Raw genomic sequence first — 18711 nt, forward strand, 5'->3', positions numbered from 1 at the left:
CATTTAGCTGTAACAACAAAAGAAGTGCAGCAAAAATTAGATTACGTTTCTCCAGGATCCCATAGCATGAAAACAACAAACACACACAATGCATTACAATAATAATTTAAAACTAAAATAATTTAAAACTAAAACTATGACTCAGGCTCATGAAGTGCAGTAGTACACATGCTCCAGATCAGCAGTTCAACAATCTAACAGCTTGTGGAAGGAAGCTGTTGATTAGTCTGTTTGTTCTACCTTTTAGGAACCGTTCAAAGAATGTGTGGAGGGGGTGGGAGGGTCCCTGACGATGTTCAGTGCCCTGCTCCTGCAGCGGCTTAGGAAGAGTTCTTGGACAGAGGGGAGGGAAACTCTGATGACCCTCTCAGCTCCTCTAACTATTCTCTGCAGGACTTTTTTGTCTGACATACTGCAGCTGGAGTATCATGTCCAGATACAATATGTCAGAACGCTCTCCACCACACCACTATAGAAGGTCCTGAGGATGCTGATGGGGAGAGAGGCTTGTTTTCAGCTTCCTGAAAGTACAGTCTCTGCTGGGCCCGTTTCGTGATCCCTTGATACTTGCACTGTTTTGTCATTTAATAATCATCTTATGTAATAAAACTTCTAACTAATAACACTCCCCACCCGGTCAGCCCAAAAAGGAGGAACTGAACTCAGAGATTGATCTGTTACACTTAACATTCATTGAGCAATGGTCATAAAAAAGGGGAAGACAGCTGTGGGTGTGCGTGTAACAGACGTAAACTCAATCTGTTTATCTCAAGAGACAGGATGTTAAGGTAAAAACAGTTATAAACAGTAGATGATATGAGAGAAAATGTATCCCCCTTGTCTACCTGCCACTCCCCGCCTCCTAGTGGTAGAGGGAGTGCAGGGGCAGAGGGGTTATTGAGTTGATTATCTTAGTTTAGTCTGCCTGACTCATCGATCTGTTATCTGACTGAGATTTGTGCTCTGAAATATCAACTGTGCAGCGTAGTGATGAATCCATGGTGCTGAGGTACAAGACAGATTTGTCTCTTGTCTCTCAGTCCCGCCCTTCTGTCAGCTTCGTCTTGGATTTATAACACAATCTAAACTATATTCTTTACTATATTATAGCACATATACTCTACAAAGTAGTGTCACCTTCATGATTGTTGAGACAAATGGCAATGTAGAGTTGCTGAGGAGCGAGACGATCACAGAGACACACTGCTGCCTGTAGCATTCCTAAAATATTCCTTATATAATAACAATAATAATAATAATAATAATGATAATAAAAATACATTTCTCAGTCTAATCGACCTCTGTGACGAAATATATGAAGGAAGACATGACGACACATTACATTTTTACTCTGGGATTAGTATTAAATTGGGTTTTGGTTTAAAAACGAACGAGTCACTGACTGGTTATAATCATTTAACATAAAACGTCTACATGACTAAGAGACTGGAAACATGTTTCAACTGTAGCTTGGCTTAAAACAGGAACTTAGGCTTTGCTCATGTAGATTACTTTAACACTTATACTCTGTATGACCAATGAATAACTGTTTTTCTTGGTTTTTGGCACCCTGCCTTTTGGTAAAAACCCCCTCGGCTCTGTTGCATAAAAGGAGGAGTAAATTCTGGGAGGGATGTGGTTGTTTTTAGATTCATGAACTTTTTGTTTGGGATTTTGTTTGGCTTCTTCATACTTCTTTAAATCTCAGAAAACTTTTTACTTTAAATAAAACATAGTGGATCACTTTATTGAAAACTTTATCTCTGGACCTGATCCTGTCACCATCTTAACCAAGGCTTCCTTCGCTACAGGTCGGTAAGGCCACTTGTTTTCTAACAATTGCCTAGAATTGTAGAAATCCTAATCTCTGCTCCTCGAGTGAGGGACTTGCAGTGGAGGTAAAGGCCAATTAGGACAGGGGCCTGAGGCAGAGGAAAAGCCTACTGGTACAGCTATTCTCTTGTGGTTAGAGACACCAGAGTAAGCATTCATACTCCTCATCCTGGTGCATGAATCCTTAAATAAACTCAGTGGTGTGTTTGAGTCTGATGGGACCCAAAATTCCCAGTGGGTCCTCCAACCAGTGTTCATCACCACAATGTCACAAATAATCTGACATCAACAACAAATGTATGACATGTCAATATTTATCTATTTTTGCTGTGATTTAACAGTGGACTGTTTAGGATATTGAGTTTATTGCTTCAACATCTCTGCCCGTCCCACCTCACAATTCTCCCCCATTAGTTATGTTATATCCATCTTTGCTTTCTTCAAATCCACCAGACTACTTTGATAACAACTGTCATTTTACCCGACAGAACAGGGGACCTGCTAATCTCGAGCTGCCTCAATCGGTTAGTTTGTTTATAACTTTGGCGTTTTAATGTATGTATTCGTCTTTTACGGATCGGACCCCCGGGATAGGCAGCTGCGATGATTGCAACCTCTCTTATCCTATCAGCGAGCCGCTCAGTGCAACCCGAGAAACCACTGGGGCACTCTCTGAGCTTTGCAAGCTGTCGCTGTCGTTTTTCTGCCGCTCCATTCGAAGGCGAGTATTACGCATTTTCATGTCATTTGTTCGTACGTCCCTGGTGTGAAAAGACCTTAAGACGGAACATGTGAGTAAATAATAACAAACTGATTCTTTATAGTGTATAATTACTAAACTTCAAACTCTACAGTATGACCTATCTTTTCTGTAGAAGTGTTTATGGCAGTTGCCTCCTACTATTCGGGTTAGTATGGTTAGGATGCATGAAATAACAAAGGTGATACCTCTGATTCTGTTTGTTTTTTAAACCATCCAACACTGCTTTGACTCCTACATTACCCACAATGCCACTGAGCCACTGAGTGACATCACTGGAGGCAATTTATCAGATTACATGCAGCTTCCTCTGGAGCCAGAAAAGACTTTAAACTACTTTTTTTTTTACATATGTAGTTGTACTATCCAAGACCTGTAAACACACGTTAATGTGTAAATATGGTGGACAACCCCTTTAATAAAGATCTGATGAGTGATAACAATATAGTGTGTGAGTGCCACATTTGCTAAACTAAAACATTTAACTTACTTGTTATTATCAAAAGAAGCACTTTTTTTATGCTTTTATATCTTTTCACAAGAGTGAATAGGTGCCAATTTGGGGGAAATTTGTTACAAAACAGTAACATACAAATAATAAATGACACAAAGGAGCTAAATTTGTAATCTATAAAAAAGTATTGATAAATCAACTTGATAAACACAATAAAAACCATTAGATTAAACATTCTCCAACAATGACATGTTTTAAAAAAAACAACCTACAGAGTATTTAGCAGTGGAATTGCAGGGGAAATTAACAATTTAGGATAGCGGTTAGTTTTTACAAGGAGGTAAAACATAATGAAGCCCTGATGAAAACAGAGACAATTCACTTGCAAGAACATGTCCTGAGGAAGCCAGTAATGCTGCTTTCTGGATTACTTGAGCACTTTGTTTAGTGAGCTTGCATAACATTAATCTTGACAGATCTCTGCCCGGGCCAGCATGTTAAGGCTGGTGCATTTTGCATGTGATTGTTTACATTTCTCCTAATCAAGAACTGGTTGACTTGACTTGACCAGCACGAAGTTATCTGTACTTTGAGTCATTTTTTAAAGACACACCCCAAAAACCTGCTGTGTATGTATAAAAGGAAAGGCAACCACTGCAGACAGTGGTCTTTTGAGGAATGTCTGTAAGGTAAGAAGGTTTGGGATCTTAATAGTTTGATTTGACAAAAATCATTGAGTCTGCTTTAAGATTGACATTATAACAGAATTGCATAATCAGCAGCAAACAGCCTTGACTGTACTGTAACATAATTTCCTTTTTCTAAAAAAATCTTATCTTTTAATGTAACGACTGTAATGACTGTGGCTTCTATCAATCTTTATTCTCCACTCAGGCTTTTCTGCTCCTCAAAGCCAAAATGGTGAAGTACAAGGTGTATGCAACCACTGCGAACCTTGCTCAGGCCACCACTACAAATAACATCTTCATTAAACTGGTGGGCGAAGATGGAGAGAGTAACCGTACGTGGCTCACAAGCTTTAAAGGGTCTGCCGCCTTCTACCGTGGAGCAGTGAGTCTGGATTATCTCTAGATTTCTAATTTAAAGTGCTGCATGTTTCTCAAACTTGCATGGTACAGGCAAACGCTTTAGCACACAATGGCCATCATGTTGGTTTGTGGAGATAATGTCATGAGTCTAAATTAGATTTTAATAGATTACCACTGAAGCATGTTAGCAGACTGACGATGCTCTCAAATGTAATCTTTGTTCAAATTTGAGCAAAAATCCCTGAAAAAAAAAAATTCATTACAGTATTTTGAGAAATATATCAGATTTTTCCAATGTTATCCTCCAAATGAAACTTTTGTTCTCCTCATATTTTGACTTCCTTCACAGACTTTTTGGTTTTAGCCTTTTAATAATCAATTAATAAATACATTCAGATTTCAGTATTTAGTTTTTTCCTCTTAATTCTTTAGATTATTCTTGTCTGATTGAGCTCAGGGAACATAATGTCATCATTATGTTCCCTGAGCTCAATCAGACAAGAATAATCTGATAATGATAATACCATGAAACTGTTACTATTTAGCTGTACAGTATAAACTTTTGAATCATGCATCCTGAAAGCATTTGCGAATGAAATTACTGTCCACATTCACCAATTATTACAACCAAATATGGACCATATTCAAATTGATAACCGTATTTTTATCTGTATTTTAAATGTATACTGCCATAGACGAAAGATACAGTAAATATCAAACTAACTGCAACAAAAGTCAAAGTGCTACTTGTATTATTATTGCAAATCTTTACCAATTGAAGACTCAAATTCCTCTCTGCATTTGATCTGCATAAGCATCATTTATGCAAAGAAATGTACTTAGTACTGAATAAAATTTGACTTGCAGTTTGCAGCTAAGTCTACTGCTACTGGCTGTGCATCTGCACACAGAGCCAAGAGCCTCACCCACATTCTCTTTGCGTGTTTGCAGGAGTCTAAATTTTCCGTGTGCTGCCCCACCTCTCTTGGAAAGCTTGTGCTGATTGAGATCGACAAACAGCGTCTCCCACTGTTCCCAGAGGATGCCTGGTTTCCCTCCAAAGTGAAAGTGAAGTCTCCAGAGGGTGACATCTACACCTTTCCCATCTACCGCTGGATCACTGGCTGTGAGGTGCAACTGTTCAGAGAAGGAACAGGTTTGCGAAACTGATACTTGCATATTACACTATTACTAAAGATGAGAGAGCAGACAAGACTAATTTATATATTTCTTTGTCAGCTTTGAGAATCACTGATGACAGTCATCATCTTGGCAAGTACAGCCGAGAGAAGGAGATGAAGCTGAGAGAGCAACTGTATAGGTAAGATGTGTTCATGTATGACATCGTGACCTCCACAAAGAACCCAGACACATTATGTTGTTAAGTTAGTAACACATATCTGTCCTGCCGTTTGTGACTAATGTGTAATTTCAAAGGAGACCTATTACGCTTAAAGTTAAAAACCCCTCAAGTCCATGCTAATGGGAGCACCTCTCGCCCACAGAAAACACTGCTCCTGATGTGCCTGTAATGCTTCTGCTGTAGTCCTGTGTGGTAGCTCAGCCTGCTGAATCAGGTGTTGGCATGTTGCTCGGCTAATGTGGCCCCGTCTGGGCAGATGTTATACTGGTGTTGTAAAGTTGTGAGATAGTCAAGATAAACAATGTGAACGCAAGCCCTAATTTGAAGCGACCTAAATAATATATATAATAATAAACTGTTTTTTCGTATTACCTTTTGTGTTTGTTACTGTAGCACTAGCTCAGCTAGGCTTAGCTTTACTGTTAAGGGAAGCCTGTTTTGCTCTGCGATCCTCACAGGTATGTGTGTGTGGATGTTGCTGCTTTGCATACATTTTACTTGATAGACATGCCCATGTTGAGCAATGCTGGCTCAGGCGTGTGTGAGCTGACCAATCAGGGCAGACTGGGTGTTCAGGGGTTGTCCTTAAAGAGACAGGAGCTAAAACTGGACAGTATGAGAAAACTGGTGTGTTTTTTGAGCATTAAAGCATGTAAAACTTTTCTAGTAGTAACCCAAAATAAAATTATGAACTGGAAAATGAGCATAATATGTCTCCTTTAATTTTAATCTTCCTGCAATATTCATCTTGTAAGAATATATAATGTATTTTACTCTATTTATACCATAATCTGAAATATCTGTCCTTCACCAGTCTGTTTTATATTTCCCAGCTGGGATGTTTATAAAGAGGGACTACCTCACTGCATGAAAGCAGACAACCCTCTTGATCTGCCTTGTGAGGTCCGCTTCTCCTTCACCAAGACCACAGAGTTCCTCTTCACCGCATCCACTGGGTGAGGTCCTCAAATTTGATTAGACACGAGTATGATTCATTACAGCACCAGTCCTAATACATGTCAGCATCAAGAGCTGTCAAGTGTTGCTCTTTTGTGCATAACAATACTAATATGTAATATGTAACTAATATCCATGTTTTCATTACGAAGGCTGGCAGAGCTGCAACTGAAGGGATACTCTTGTAGCAAGAAGAACTGGACCGACATTGAAGCTATTCGCAAAGTCTTCTGCAACAAAAGAACAGACATATCAGGTCCAGCTCTGAGCACAAGACACTGAAACATGTAGACATACTTTGCTTTTTATACTAAAATAAGCATAAATGACATTGTTGTATTGTAAAGGGTATTTGAAGGACCTGTAGATGCTACATTAAATTTAATTCTTTAATAAATTCTGCTTTCTTTCCAGACTATGTCCAGCGACACTGGAAGGATGATGCTTTTTTTGGCTACCAGTATCTAAATGGTGTCAACCCCATCTTGATCCAGCGTTGTACAGCCCTGCCTGAGAACCTCCCAGTCACTGACGCCATGGTGTTTCTCCGTGGTGGGGGCAGCCTGTCTGAAGAAATACAGGTATTCCTTCAGAAAGAATGAAAGTTACATGAATGATAAGCTGAGTTGCTTAAACAAATGCTCAATATGGAATGGAAATCAAGGTTTGATTACATTAAGAACCAAAAAGGTGTCAAAACCCTGTCAGCAGTTATCTTTAGGAAAGTCCATGTCAATACTGTAATAGTGTGAAATTTGTAACTGACCTGACCAAAAATGTCTTCCTCATCTGGCCAAAATGTGAACATTTCAAACAGAAAGGGAACATATTCCTGTGTGACTACAAGCGTTTGGATGGAGTGCAACCAAACGTCATCAATGGGAAGACGCAGCATTTGATGGCTCCCCTCATGTTGCTCCACAAAACCCCTGATGATCAGCTGATGCCCGTTGCTATTCAGGTGAGACTGACATAAATTTACACAAGGCTCGAGTTGAATTAATGGCCTTCTTTGAAATGTTTTAACATGAAACTTTTCTTTGTACCACTGATTGAAAAATGTACACCCGTTTAACAATATATTAAGACAAAGTATGGATTATGATGGCCGTTTTAGATAAACATCTTACATAGTTAGTTGTTAATGATTATTTAAATGAATTAATTATCGTTTTCCTTCTCCTGCAGCTGAAGCAGACTCCAGCAGACAACAATCCCATCTTCTTTCCTACTGATTCTGAGTACGACTGGTTGATGGCCAAGATCTTTGTGAGAAGTGCAGATTTCAACGAACATCAACTCAATGTTCACCTGCTGCGCACTCACCTGCTGGCTGAAGTGTTCGCAGTGTCACTGCTGCGCAACTTACCCATGGTGCATCCTCTGTACAAGGTAACTGTGAGGGAGAATACTGAACTTGTAGTTTTAGTCTTTTCAACTTACTGATATGTATATCTTCCAAAGCTGATGAATTATAATGTTTTAGTGCGTGCACAATATATTTCCATGTATTTTAGCAATGTTAAATGTTTTAGGGGCATCCAGTTCTATCTCACACAGGCTCCACCCTTTACTGGACTCTGTGGGTATAGCTCTTCTCTAATCACACACATTTATTTGCCCACTGAAATGACATGTACACAGCCCGTCAATCCTGGCTTGGCTACCAAATATGGATGGCAGACCACTTCCTGAGTTTAAACGCTAGCAGTTGTGGATGCATTTTCAATGCTTCACAGTGATGGTCCGCTGTGACGGAGCTAGCCGGAGCTTCAGGTTTCCCCATGGACGAGGAGCCCTATCATCAGCACAGGTTGCCTCTGCTGAAACGATGCTGGTCCCTCCGATTGCAGAGGAGGATGACAACATCTCATCAGTGTCCTGAAACATCAGCGACCTGTGATAACCGATTGCCACCGTCCTTTCGCAGAGACTTCGCAAAGGTTATGACCAGTGGCAGAGCAAATTGGGCTGCCTCTGCCTCCACCACTTCCAACCAAAACCAAGGTTTTATGGTCTGGCTTACAAGACACAGCCCGCCTTCATTTCCCCTCCTATCCTAGAAATCTGGCAGAGTGTTGAGGCACCCTGGGGAGATGACGAGGACTCCTGTTGTGGGATTGTTGGATTTCCTCAGAGTGAAGGCCAGCACAAATGCAACTTAGCCCTGCCAATCTGTCAGATTGCAGACAGCTTACACTCTGCCTTATATATTGAGACATGCTCACGTCGCCAAGCCCTGATTCATCGGCTGTGCACATGCAAATTTTCAGTGGGCAAATAGGTGCATGTGGCGGAGGAGAGGTATACCCATAGAATCCAGTAGAGGGCTCCACCTGTGTTGATAGAACGAGTGTTACCACACTGCAACCTTTGATTTCAGACTATTAACAAATACTAGTGTTACTAAGTGAGTTCCTTCTTTCCCTCAGCTCCTCATACCTCACACTCGCTACACGCTGCAGATCAACCACTTGGCTCGACTGCTTCTGATAGCAGAGAAGGGAGTTTTCACAGAGGTAAGAAAAGCCCAATATGCTCAGTTGGCCGATACCATGTTCACTACTTTTCTCTACCTATATTTCTAACTCTCTTTCTCTATTTTACTTTTCCCTAGTTTGCAGCGTCTGGTGGAGAGGGTATGATCACAATCCTTAAGAGATCACTGTCCTCGATGACCTACAGCTCCCTCTGTATACCAGATGACATTGCTGATCGTGGACTGGAGGATGTGCCAAACTTCTACTACAGGGATGATGGACTCAGGCTTTGGGATATCATCTACAGGTACCGTAGGCAATGTAATAATGCAAAAATGTAATTTAAACTTGCACTCATAACATTCATTGCCATTTTTGCCATCCAAGTTATTGTGTTTTGGATGAGCAAGAGAAAACAGGAGAAAAAAATAAAGAATCTACTCCTAATAACAATGCTCGGGTCCTGGTTGGTTTATTTCTGCCCCCTGTGTGAGGCACAACTAGTGCCAGAAAGTCTTCTCAGTGCCTTGTGATGTTTTAATATTATGGAAACACACAAGTGAACTGAGCCAAGTTCAGTGGGCTGTTTTGAAATTAAGTAGGTAGGCAGCTCTGCAGGGACTGCATTTTACATACACACAGAGAGGCAGCAGAAACAATGGTATAATTTTTAATAAGCAAAATAAATTTCTAACCCCAACCCTAGAGTAGAACAATTTTACATCGGGGTCATTGAGGTTGTCTTGCATTTTATCCCTCATATTTTCATGTATTTCATGCTGATATGCGGTATTACCACAGCAGGGATCATTTCCAGGAGGAGACGCCAAGTCAAATTGTATTTCCATTTCCATTTGCTATGTGACATGAGTGTTTCTGAAGGATGTCAAAGTAATGATACAAAACTGAAGAAAGATGGTCAGACGCTGAGAGGGTTGTGTTGTAGTGGACTAAATCCTGATTATAATTCATTACAATGTTGTAATTTAAAACACCTAATTCAAGTAGATTTCTATTTTCCATTCAAGGCTTGTGAACGGAGTGCTTTGCCACTACTACAAGAGTGACGATGAGGTTTGCCAAGACTCTGAACTGCAGAAGTGGATTCAAGACATTTTTGAACATGGATTCCTCTCCCAGGAAGGCACAGGTGTGCTTAAAGACAAGCTCATGTTTTGTTAGTCAGAAAGTCCTTATTGTATTCCCTATATACCATTATTCTGTTTAATATGTTTATTAGACAGAAGGCTTATTCATTCGTGTCGTTTTGATGAATTCACAGGAATCCCTCAAACATTTCGCACTGTGGCTGAGATGGTCAAGTTTGTCACCATGGTGATTTTCACTTGCTCAGGCCAGCACTCGGCTGTCAACACTGGACAGGTGGATCACTATTATCTATTGTATAGGCTTGGTTGATGATAAAAAAAGAGTTATAATCTACTCTTAGTTTCCTTTGTTGAAAGTCTTTTTTTATTTGCTACTGTAGAGAAATGTTTGATACATAATGCTTTTTAATCATTTTAAACTTTGTCAATAACTTGTTCATCAATTGCAGTATGACTATGGTGGCTGGATGCCCAACACTCCTATCTCCCTGCAGCGTCCTCCACCAACCACAAAGGGGACGACAAGCGAGGCCACGATGCTGCAGACATTACCTGACGTCAACACAACAGTGCAGGGGATGTCCACCATGTGGCTACTGAGCAAACAGTCCTCTGATTTCGTAAGTGCCCAAAACCTCATGAAAATTTACATCTAACACTCCAGCAGTTGAATAAAACCTGAGCCGATTTAACTTCTGATTATATCCTACATCAACATTTATTCATCTTGGAGCTGTACCTCTGCATATTTTTGAGGGTTTTGTCAGAAAACAAACACAGCACAATAATGTTGGTCAACAATAATGTTGTGTTGCTCTTCATCTTGTTAACACGATGCTGAATCCTGTCAGATCGGTCTCGGCCAGTACCCAGAGGACCATTTCTGTGAGGAGGTTCCCCACAAGCTGATAAAGGACTACCAAGGAGAACTCGAAGTTTTAAGCACAGTGATCAGAACCAGAAACAAGAGTCTGGAAGTCCCATACACATACATGGACCCTGCGTTGGTAGAAAATAGTGTGGCCATTTGAATATCAGATGGTGTGAGCTCCTCAGCTGTGGGCCAGATTCAGGTTCATATTAAAAAAAGTGAGGAAGAGAGAAACTGCATGTGTTTAAACTGATACTGAAGTGCAAAGAAACTACTGCACAGTGTCACTGTATGATGCTCTCTTTTAATACAGCCTGCTTGATTGTAAAAATGTATTGTTTTAAATCATAATCCACATCTTTAAATCTTTTTCTTGCATTGCCATTTTTTAAGGTATCTGAGCGATAGATACTAAAAATGCAATTGGCTTGAGTTTAAATCAGCTTCTTGTGATTCATCCCAATGTTCTGCACATTTCAAATTATTGATGTTTGTTTTTGTCGTAGTGTTTAGTGTCGGAGGCTGAATTTCTCTGAATGTAATATTAATCATTTCTCTGTGTTGTCATCAATTTTCAATCACCACTATCTACCGTCACTAAGGTCGGCTGTAAACTGTAACCACATCTCCTCACCAAAATAAAGTATTGGTTGTGTCTACAATGACGAGTGATGATGATTTCACAAAACATGCAATTTCACAAAACAACACTTCACAAAACACGACAACATTTAATTAAACGTGACATTTCACAAAACATAACATTTCTCTAGACACAAGATTTAACAAAACACATTGAACTGCATTTACCTGGAAATGTGTTTGTGTTGAATTTTTGGATGTCTTTTTCTGAAGTGTTGTGTGTTTTTTTAAAATGTTGTGTTTTGTGAAATGTACTCAACACAGGGCGCTGGAGGTATCTTGCCCATCATGAGTTTGTAGGCCTACTTGGAGGACAATTCTGTTGATTTATTTAGACTGTAATGCTGTGCTGGTTATACTTTATGGAGTGGGATGACAGATAGTCATCATTGTATTGCTCTTATTGCTGTTCTGATGATTATGGTAGTTAGTTGATGTAGTGCTGTGTTACTTCTGTTGAAGTAATTTCATGTTTGTGCCCTTCAGGGTTAAGTAAAGTTAAGTTTAAAGGCGATAATTAAGATCTAATGAGTGATAAAATACAGTGTAAGTGCCCCATTTACAAGCACAAACATTTATCGTCCTTGTTCACATCAAAAGAAGTCCGGCTTTATGATTTTATAACTTAACACATAAATAGGTAGCATTGTTTTTCTGAAACAGGTGCTAAGCAAGCTTGTATGACATTAACCCTGACAGTTTAATCTCTGCCTGAGCCAAATGGTTTGAACTGGTCGACCTCCATTCAGTGATTTTTGCATTTCATTGTTCACATTTCATTGTAAAGACTGAGTTGACCCGACTTATCGTATTTACATGGTGCATTGTTTTTTTTTACATGTCGGACGTAAAATATGTATGAGTTTATCTTTACTTTGAGTTATTTTTTCAGTATGACCTCTTACCTTAAAGTTACAGTGAATGTTCTGCAGCTCAACATCCATCATGGACAAACCTCAAAAACCTGCTCTGTATGTATGAGAAGGAAAAGCAACCAACAGTTTTTTGAAAAGGTTCAGATTCTAGGTAGTTTCTGCATTTCTGCAAAAAAGTTTCTAGTCCTTGTGAAGATGAATACTTAAATAACTGTACAGCGTCCTAACTGTAACATATTTTCTTTTTCATCTTAAATTCCATCTTTTTATGTAGCTGACTGTTAATATCGCTCTTTATTCTCCACCAGGGTTATTCCGCTAAAAGTCAAAATGGTGAAGTATGAAGGCATTGTAACCACTGCAAACCTTGCTCAAGGCCACCACCGCAAATAACGTCTTCATTAAACTGGTGGGTGAAGATGGGGAGAGTAAACGTACAGGCTCACGTGGTTTCTCATTACTAAAGGCGAATGTTTAAGCACAAAACGGCCATTATAGTGCTGTGTGGAGCATCAGGCTAAATAAGATTATAGCACATTACCACCGACACATATTAGCGGTTCAGCCTCACTCACCATTTTTTTTCCTTACATTTTTGTTTTATATGTATTTTTGTATTCTTAAAAACAACAGCAACAAACAGACATGACACAAAAAATCTAAATTAATTCATTATGGAATTTGGAGAAATAAACCAGATTCCTGAGATGAGATGAGATGAGATGTTATTTACTCCTGATATTATGAGGTATCCTAAAAGCATTAAATTAAATTACTGTCAATATTCAAGAATGAATACAACCAAATATGAGCCATACTCATAACTGTATTTAAAATGTGTACTATTGAAGATTAAAAACTTTAAAAACTTAGGCATGAGTCAAAGTGCTGTGTTCATGTGATTTTGTAGTGGTCTCTATATGTCTTTGCCAAATAAGGGAACTAAAATTGCTGTCTGCACTTGTTTTTGTGATAAACGCAGCACAATGCCAACCCTGATCTGCATAAGTACCACTTATGCAAAGAATCTGTCTTAATTCTAGCGGGATTGTGTTTGCAGTTTGCTTAAACCGGCTCTGACATCTGCACACGAATAGAGCACAGAGCCTGTCTCACCTTCTCTGCGTGTTTGCAGGAGTCTACATTTCCTGCCATGCCCCGCTTCTCTTGGAAAGCTGCTGCTGATTGAGCTTGACAAAAAGCCTCTTCCACTGCTCCCAGAGGAATCCTGGATTCACTGCAAGGTGAAAGTGAAGTCTCCAGAGGGAGACATCTACACCTTTCCCATCTACCGCAGGATCGCTGACAGCGAGGTGCACCTGCTCAGAGAAGGAACCGGTTTGTGGGACTGTACTATTACACTCTTACCGAACATATGAGAGCAGAAAAGACTCATTTCATAACATGTTTGCCAAGTACAGTTGAGAGAAGGAGCTGAAGCTGAAAGAGCAACTGTATACAGTGCCTATAAAAAGGTCAGTCACTTTAAAGGGGGAGAATACTTATGAAATCACTTATTTTATATTATATATTTTTAATTTATTGACAATACTACACTGTTGAAAGTTATACAGCATCAGGATTTCTGACTTTGTTCACAAGTTGTAGTGTTGCTAACATAGTCCCTTCTGTCCCTCAGCTCCTCATAACTCACAGTCGCTACGCTCTGCAGCTCAACCACTTGGCTCAACTTTTTCTGATATCCGAGGAAGGGAGTTCTCACACAGGAATTGAAACACCAACATGCTCAGCAGACCAACTTTTACTTTAACTATATTTCTCACATGTTTGCCTGTTCCCTAGTTTGCAGCGTCTGGCGGAGAGGGTATGATCACAGTCCTGAAGCGATCACTGTCCTCGATGATCTACAGCTCCCTCAGTATACCAGATGACATTGCAGAGCGTGGACCGGAGGATGTGCTGAACTTCTGCTACAGGGATGATAGACTCAAGCTTTGGGATATCATCCACAGGCACTGGCCATATTTGCAATCCAAGTGATGTTTGTTTTGAATGAGCAAGAGAAAACAGGAGAAAAAAATAAAGAATCTACTCCTAATAACAATGCTCGGGTCCTGGTTGGTTTATTTCTGCCCCCTGTGTGAGGCACAGCTAGTGCCCAGGAAGTGATGTTTTCCATATTATGGAAACACACACAAGTGAACTGAGCCAAGTTCAGTGGGCTGTTTTGAAATGTAGTAGGTAGGCAGCCCTGCAGGGACTGGCTTCACTACATTCACCGATGATGTTTGGAAAGTCTAAGTGACAAGCAGCACAATAAACAAGCTTCCTTGGAAAGAACTCAGAAACAATTGTTTAATTTTTAATAAGAAAGTGATACTCTAGCCCTAACCCCCCCCCCCAAAAAAAGGAGTAAAACAATCTTACACTGGGGTCAGCAAGGCTTCTTTTGCATGTTATCCCTCATGTTTTCATGTATTTCATGCTGATATGCGGTATTACCACAGCAGGGAGCATTTCCAGGAGGAAATGCCAAGTCAAACTGTATTTCCATTTCCATTTGCTATGTGACATGAGTGTTTCTGATGGATGTCAAAGTAATGATACAAAACTGAAGAAAGATCAAAACAATATGTCAGATGCTCCTGAGAGGGTTGTGTTGTAGCGGACTAAATCCTGATTAGAATTAATTACAATGTTGTAATTTCAAATATGTAATTCAAGTAGATTTTTATTTTCCATTCGAGGCTTGTGAGCTGAGTGCTTGGCCACTACTACAAGAGTGACGATGAGGTTTGCCAAGACTCTGAACTGCAGAAGTGGATTCAAGACATTTTTGAACATGGATTCCTCTCCCAGGAAGGCACAGGTGTGCTTAAAGACAAGCTCATGTTTTATTTTTTAGAAAGTCTTAATTTATATGACCATCACTTTGACTTCTTCTTGATCTCATTATGTTAATTCCTACCATTTTCATGAATTCACAGGAATCCCTCAAAAATTTCGCACCGTGGCTGAGACTGTCACCATGGTGATTTTCACTTGCTCCGGCCGTCAGCTGACAACTATGGACAGGTGAGCCTCTCTTATCTGTAGGCTTGGTCAATGTGTTATTTTAGTTTACATGTGGGAGTATTTTATTTTAATTTAAATAATGAGACATAGCATGTGACAGTTTTCAATATTTTTAATCTCTCAATCGTCCTTCGATAGCTTGTTCATCAATTGCAGTATGACTATGGTGGCTGGATGCCCGACACTCCCACCTCTCTGCAACGTCCTCCACCAACAAGCGAGGCCATGATGCTGAAGACATTACCAGACATCAACACAACAGTGCAGGGGATGTCCACCATGTGGCCACTCAGCAAACAGTCCTCTGACTTTGTAAGTGAAGTAAACATCATGAAATATTACAGAAATCAAACTAATCTTTGAAGTATTTGAACACTGGAGTAGTGAAATAAAATCAGAGCCAACCTTGTTCTTGGAACTGTAGCCCTGCATACTTTTGAAATTACAGTTTTATTGAAATCAAATGTCAGAAAACAAACGTTGCATAATAATTTTGGCCTTGTCTTGTCTACACAATGTTCTATTCTATCAGGTCCCACTCAGCCAGTACCCAGAGGAGCATGTGAGGAGGTTCCCTGCAAGCTGATGAAGGTTTTTCAAGGAGAACTTGAAGTTTTATGTTAAGTGATCAAAGTCAGAAACAAGAAACTGAAGTCCCATACACGTACGTGGACTCTGCCTTTTTGGAAAACAGTGTGGCCATTTGATTATCACAGTCAATGAAGGTTCTGACCTCCGTCATGTCTCAGAGTTTGGACACTTAGCTGATTAATCATCTCTTTCCCCCCACGGCCTTGGTGTCCTCATGAGGGGATCCTAATTAGTCTAATTAGTCTTTCAACTTTACAGTGATGACTTTTCATATTGTCCTTTTACTGTGATTGTCTAAAACTCATTTTAAACCTTCTCATGGCAACTTTGCCAGTGGGCAAAGTCGATAAATTTCAAACATTTATATGCACAACAGAACTCTGCTCAACACAACTCTGACGTAAAGCTTTGCACAAACACTGCTGTCTTAGCTGTGAGATAAAGTCAGCAACTGATCTGCTCTGTCCAGCTGTCTCGGGATATTTTTTTTGTCAGTCAGTGTCACAAATGTTAAACTATCCCGCACTGGTTGACTAAACATAACCGATCTTTGTCTTATCAACCATCAGTGTTGATAAGATTCTGATGTTGTTGTCTATCATGCAATGACAATGTAATGTAAAATAAAAGCATATTCTAATGAATTATCTATCTCTGGAAACTTTGAGGTAGTGAAAAGAGAAAATAACACAAGAGCTGTCTGGAAGGTTGAACACACATTTAAAAAATATGAAACTCTGTGGTGTGCTTTAGAAAATAGTAAGCAATGCAATTTGAGAGTATACTGACTAAAAGCTATAAACACACTCAAAACCCTTTTGCTGCAAAAATGTTCTGCTTGGATTTTATGTACACTGTTTTTTTGTAATATCCTGACCAGTGGTATTGTTAGAAATACAGTTATAGATGTTTGCAATACTTTGACACTGTCATGACTTAATGATTGGCTATTTAACAAGTCATCTACCTAATTTTCAGAAGATTCATTCAGTCTTTTTTCTTATCGAGTCAGGGTTATGGTGGAAACAGAATGAGCACAACAGCCAATATGCCTCCTCAACAGTCTTTCCTCTCACTCTAGGCTTCCCTCCATGTGGTTATCAGCTTTGGGACACATCCAAAGTAACTGGATGGCATTGTTTCCAGGTTCATAGGCAACCTTACTGTCAATGCAAGGGCCTGTTAGATTACTCAATGCTTCACCCAATCAAGCTCTACAAACAGGGCTGGCAATACAGCATAGGCTGTGATATCATGCAGTGAAATCTTTCTAATGCCACCCTCAGCTTGTGACCAAACTCTGAAACAACTTGTTCAGTACAGCATGTGCACAAACCTGTTGTCATTATGCTCACGCACTGTGCAGCACATTGTGCTTCCACTGTGTGCTATATATAAAGTTTTGCTTGCTTGCTTTCAAACCTGACTTTGTAAAAGAACACACACCTCCATTAAAAGCAACATTATGTGATTATTTTATCCCAAATAACAGCTTCAAAATCATTTTGATCGTGCATTGACTTGTAACAGCCTCTACTCATGACAGAGGCAAAGAGACCAAAAGTGGTGCTGATGGAGGAAATTAAAAAGAAAAAAAGAGAGAGTGCACATGCAAGAGGCTGGGTAAGAGTAAATCTCATTCATCAATCTCATAAAAGGCTGCAAGACAGATGCAGAGTTGGACAGGTTGCTGTTGGACGAGTCAATAAGATTAGCTAACTATTGATTTGTGTTGTTGTATTTGCTTGATTTTAGGCTGTGCTAGCCAGGTGTAATTGTCTCTGGTTCGGGTTACGTTAGCTTAGGATGCTATTAAAGTTCTGAGTTGTGTGCAAACTTCGAATGCTGCTTGGAAAAAAAGGTTTGAGCATGCATGTTTCCTTCAAGACAATAGTTTTGGGACAGAACATTGTTATTTCAGCACCGAGTTTTGTTTTCAACAATGGCAGCTTTTGATACCCGAAACCTTCAGCGTCTCACATCCAATCTCATTCAACCACAACACGTTGCCACTGAGCAGCTTTCAGTCTCCCTCAGAGATCTCCGCCAACGAGCAGCCTCAATCTTCTAGCGCTGACTCCCATCCAGAGGGCACGTCTAACAAGTCCCTCAAAGTCATTTCTTTCACCTTCCAACTTTATCCCCAATTTATGTCTGCAACCCCCCCCCCCCCCCCTCTTTGGGAACGTTGAGTGGTCATCTGCTCTGACAGTTTCTCTGTTGAGTCAGCTTTGCCAGCGTAATCTCTAACACCCCTCCTTCAGCGCGACAGATTGCTGATGGCTCTGACGCCTGACAAAGATCTCTGTTAGATCGGATCGTTGCTCTGTGAAATCAACTGGGAGCTATTACTGTGCAGTGTGCAGATCTTTTGTCTGACTTCAGCATTGTGAGGGCTAAAAAAAATATTGTTTTTCAACAATAGCGATGGATTAATCTGTGACTTAATAGACGGATTAATCTGTTTATCATTCGTTTGATTCAACAATGTATTTGCTGGTGACACTAACGCATTAACATCTCAAACCGGAGCTGGGTATAAGTAGCTGCTCAGACTGCTCTTGAATAACTGCAGTAAAAGATAGACAGAAGGTCAGCACATTGGCAGTCAACAGGCAGGGAAGAAGTTCACTGTGGCTGAATGTCCTTCACATCATTATCAGCACTTTTGATAATGAAATCATATTCAAA

At 39.9% G+C, this 18711-nt stretch overlaps 1 protein-coding gene and 1 pseudogene across 1 annotated transcript; both read left to right on the forward strand.

The window, feature by feature from the left end:
• Positions 1-1636: 1636 nt before the first annotated feature.
• On the forward strand, positions 1637-11538 carry LOC140993600 (arachidonate 12-lipoxygenase, 12R-type-like). Its single transcript, XM_073463088.1, has 15 exons — positions 1637-1811; positions 3942-4118; positions 5048-5252; positions 5336-5417; positions 6293-6415; positions 6569-6672; positions 6831-6997; positions 7234-7377; positions 7605-7808; positions 8849-8935; positions 9034-9203; positions 9925-10046; positions 10179-10279; positions 10455-10625; positions 10857-11538. The coding sequence occupies exons 2-15, from the start codon at positions 3966-3968 to the stop codon at positions 11034-11036; spliced, it is 2013 nt and encodes a 670-aa protein (XP_073319189.1). The 5' UTR covers positions 1637-1811; positions 3942-3965; the 3' UTR covers positions 11037-11538.
• Positions 11539-13136: 1598 nt separating this feature from the next.
• LOC140993974 (polyunsaturated fatty acid lipoxygenase ALOX15B-like) lies at positions 13137-16040 on the forward strand (annotated as a pseudogene).
• Positions 16041-18711: the final 2671 nt, after the last annotated feature.

Source organism: Pagrus major, chromosome 1 (genome assembly GCF_040436345.1).
Source record: "Pagrus major chromosome 1, Pma_NU_1.0".
Classification (NCBI taxonomy): domain Eukaryota; kingdom Metazoa; phylum Chordata; class Actinopteri; order Spariformes; family Sparidae; genus Pagrus; species Pagrus major.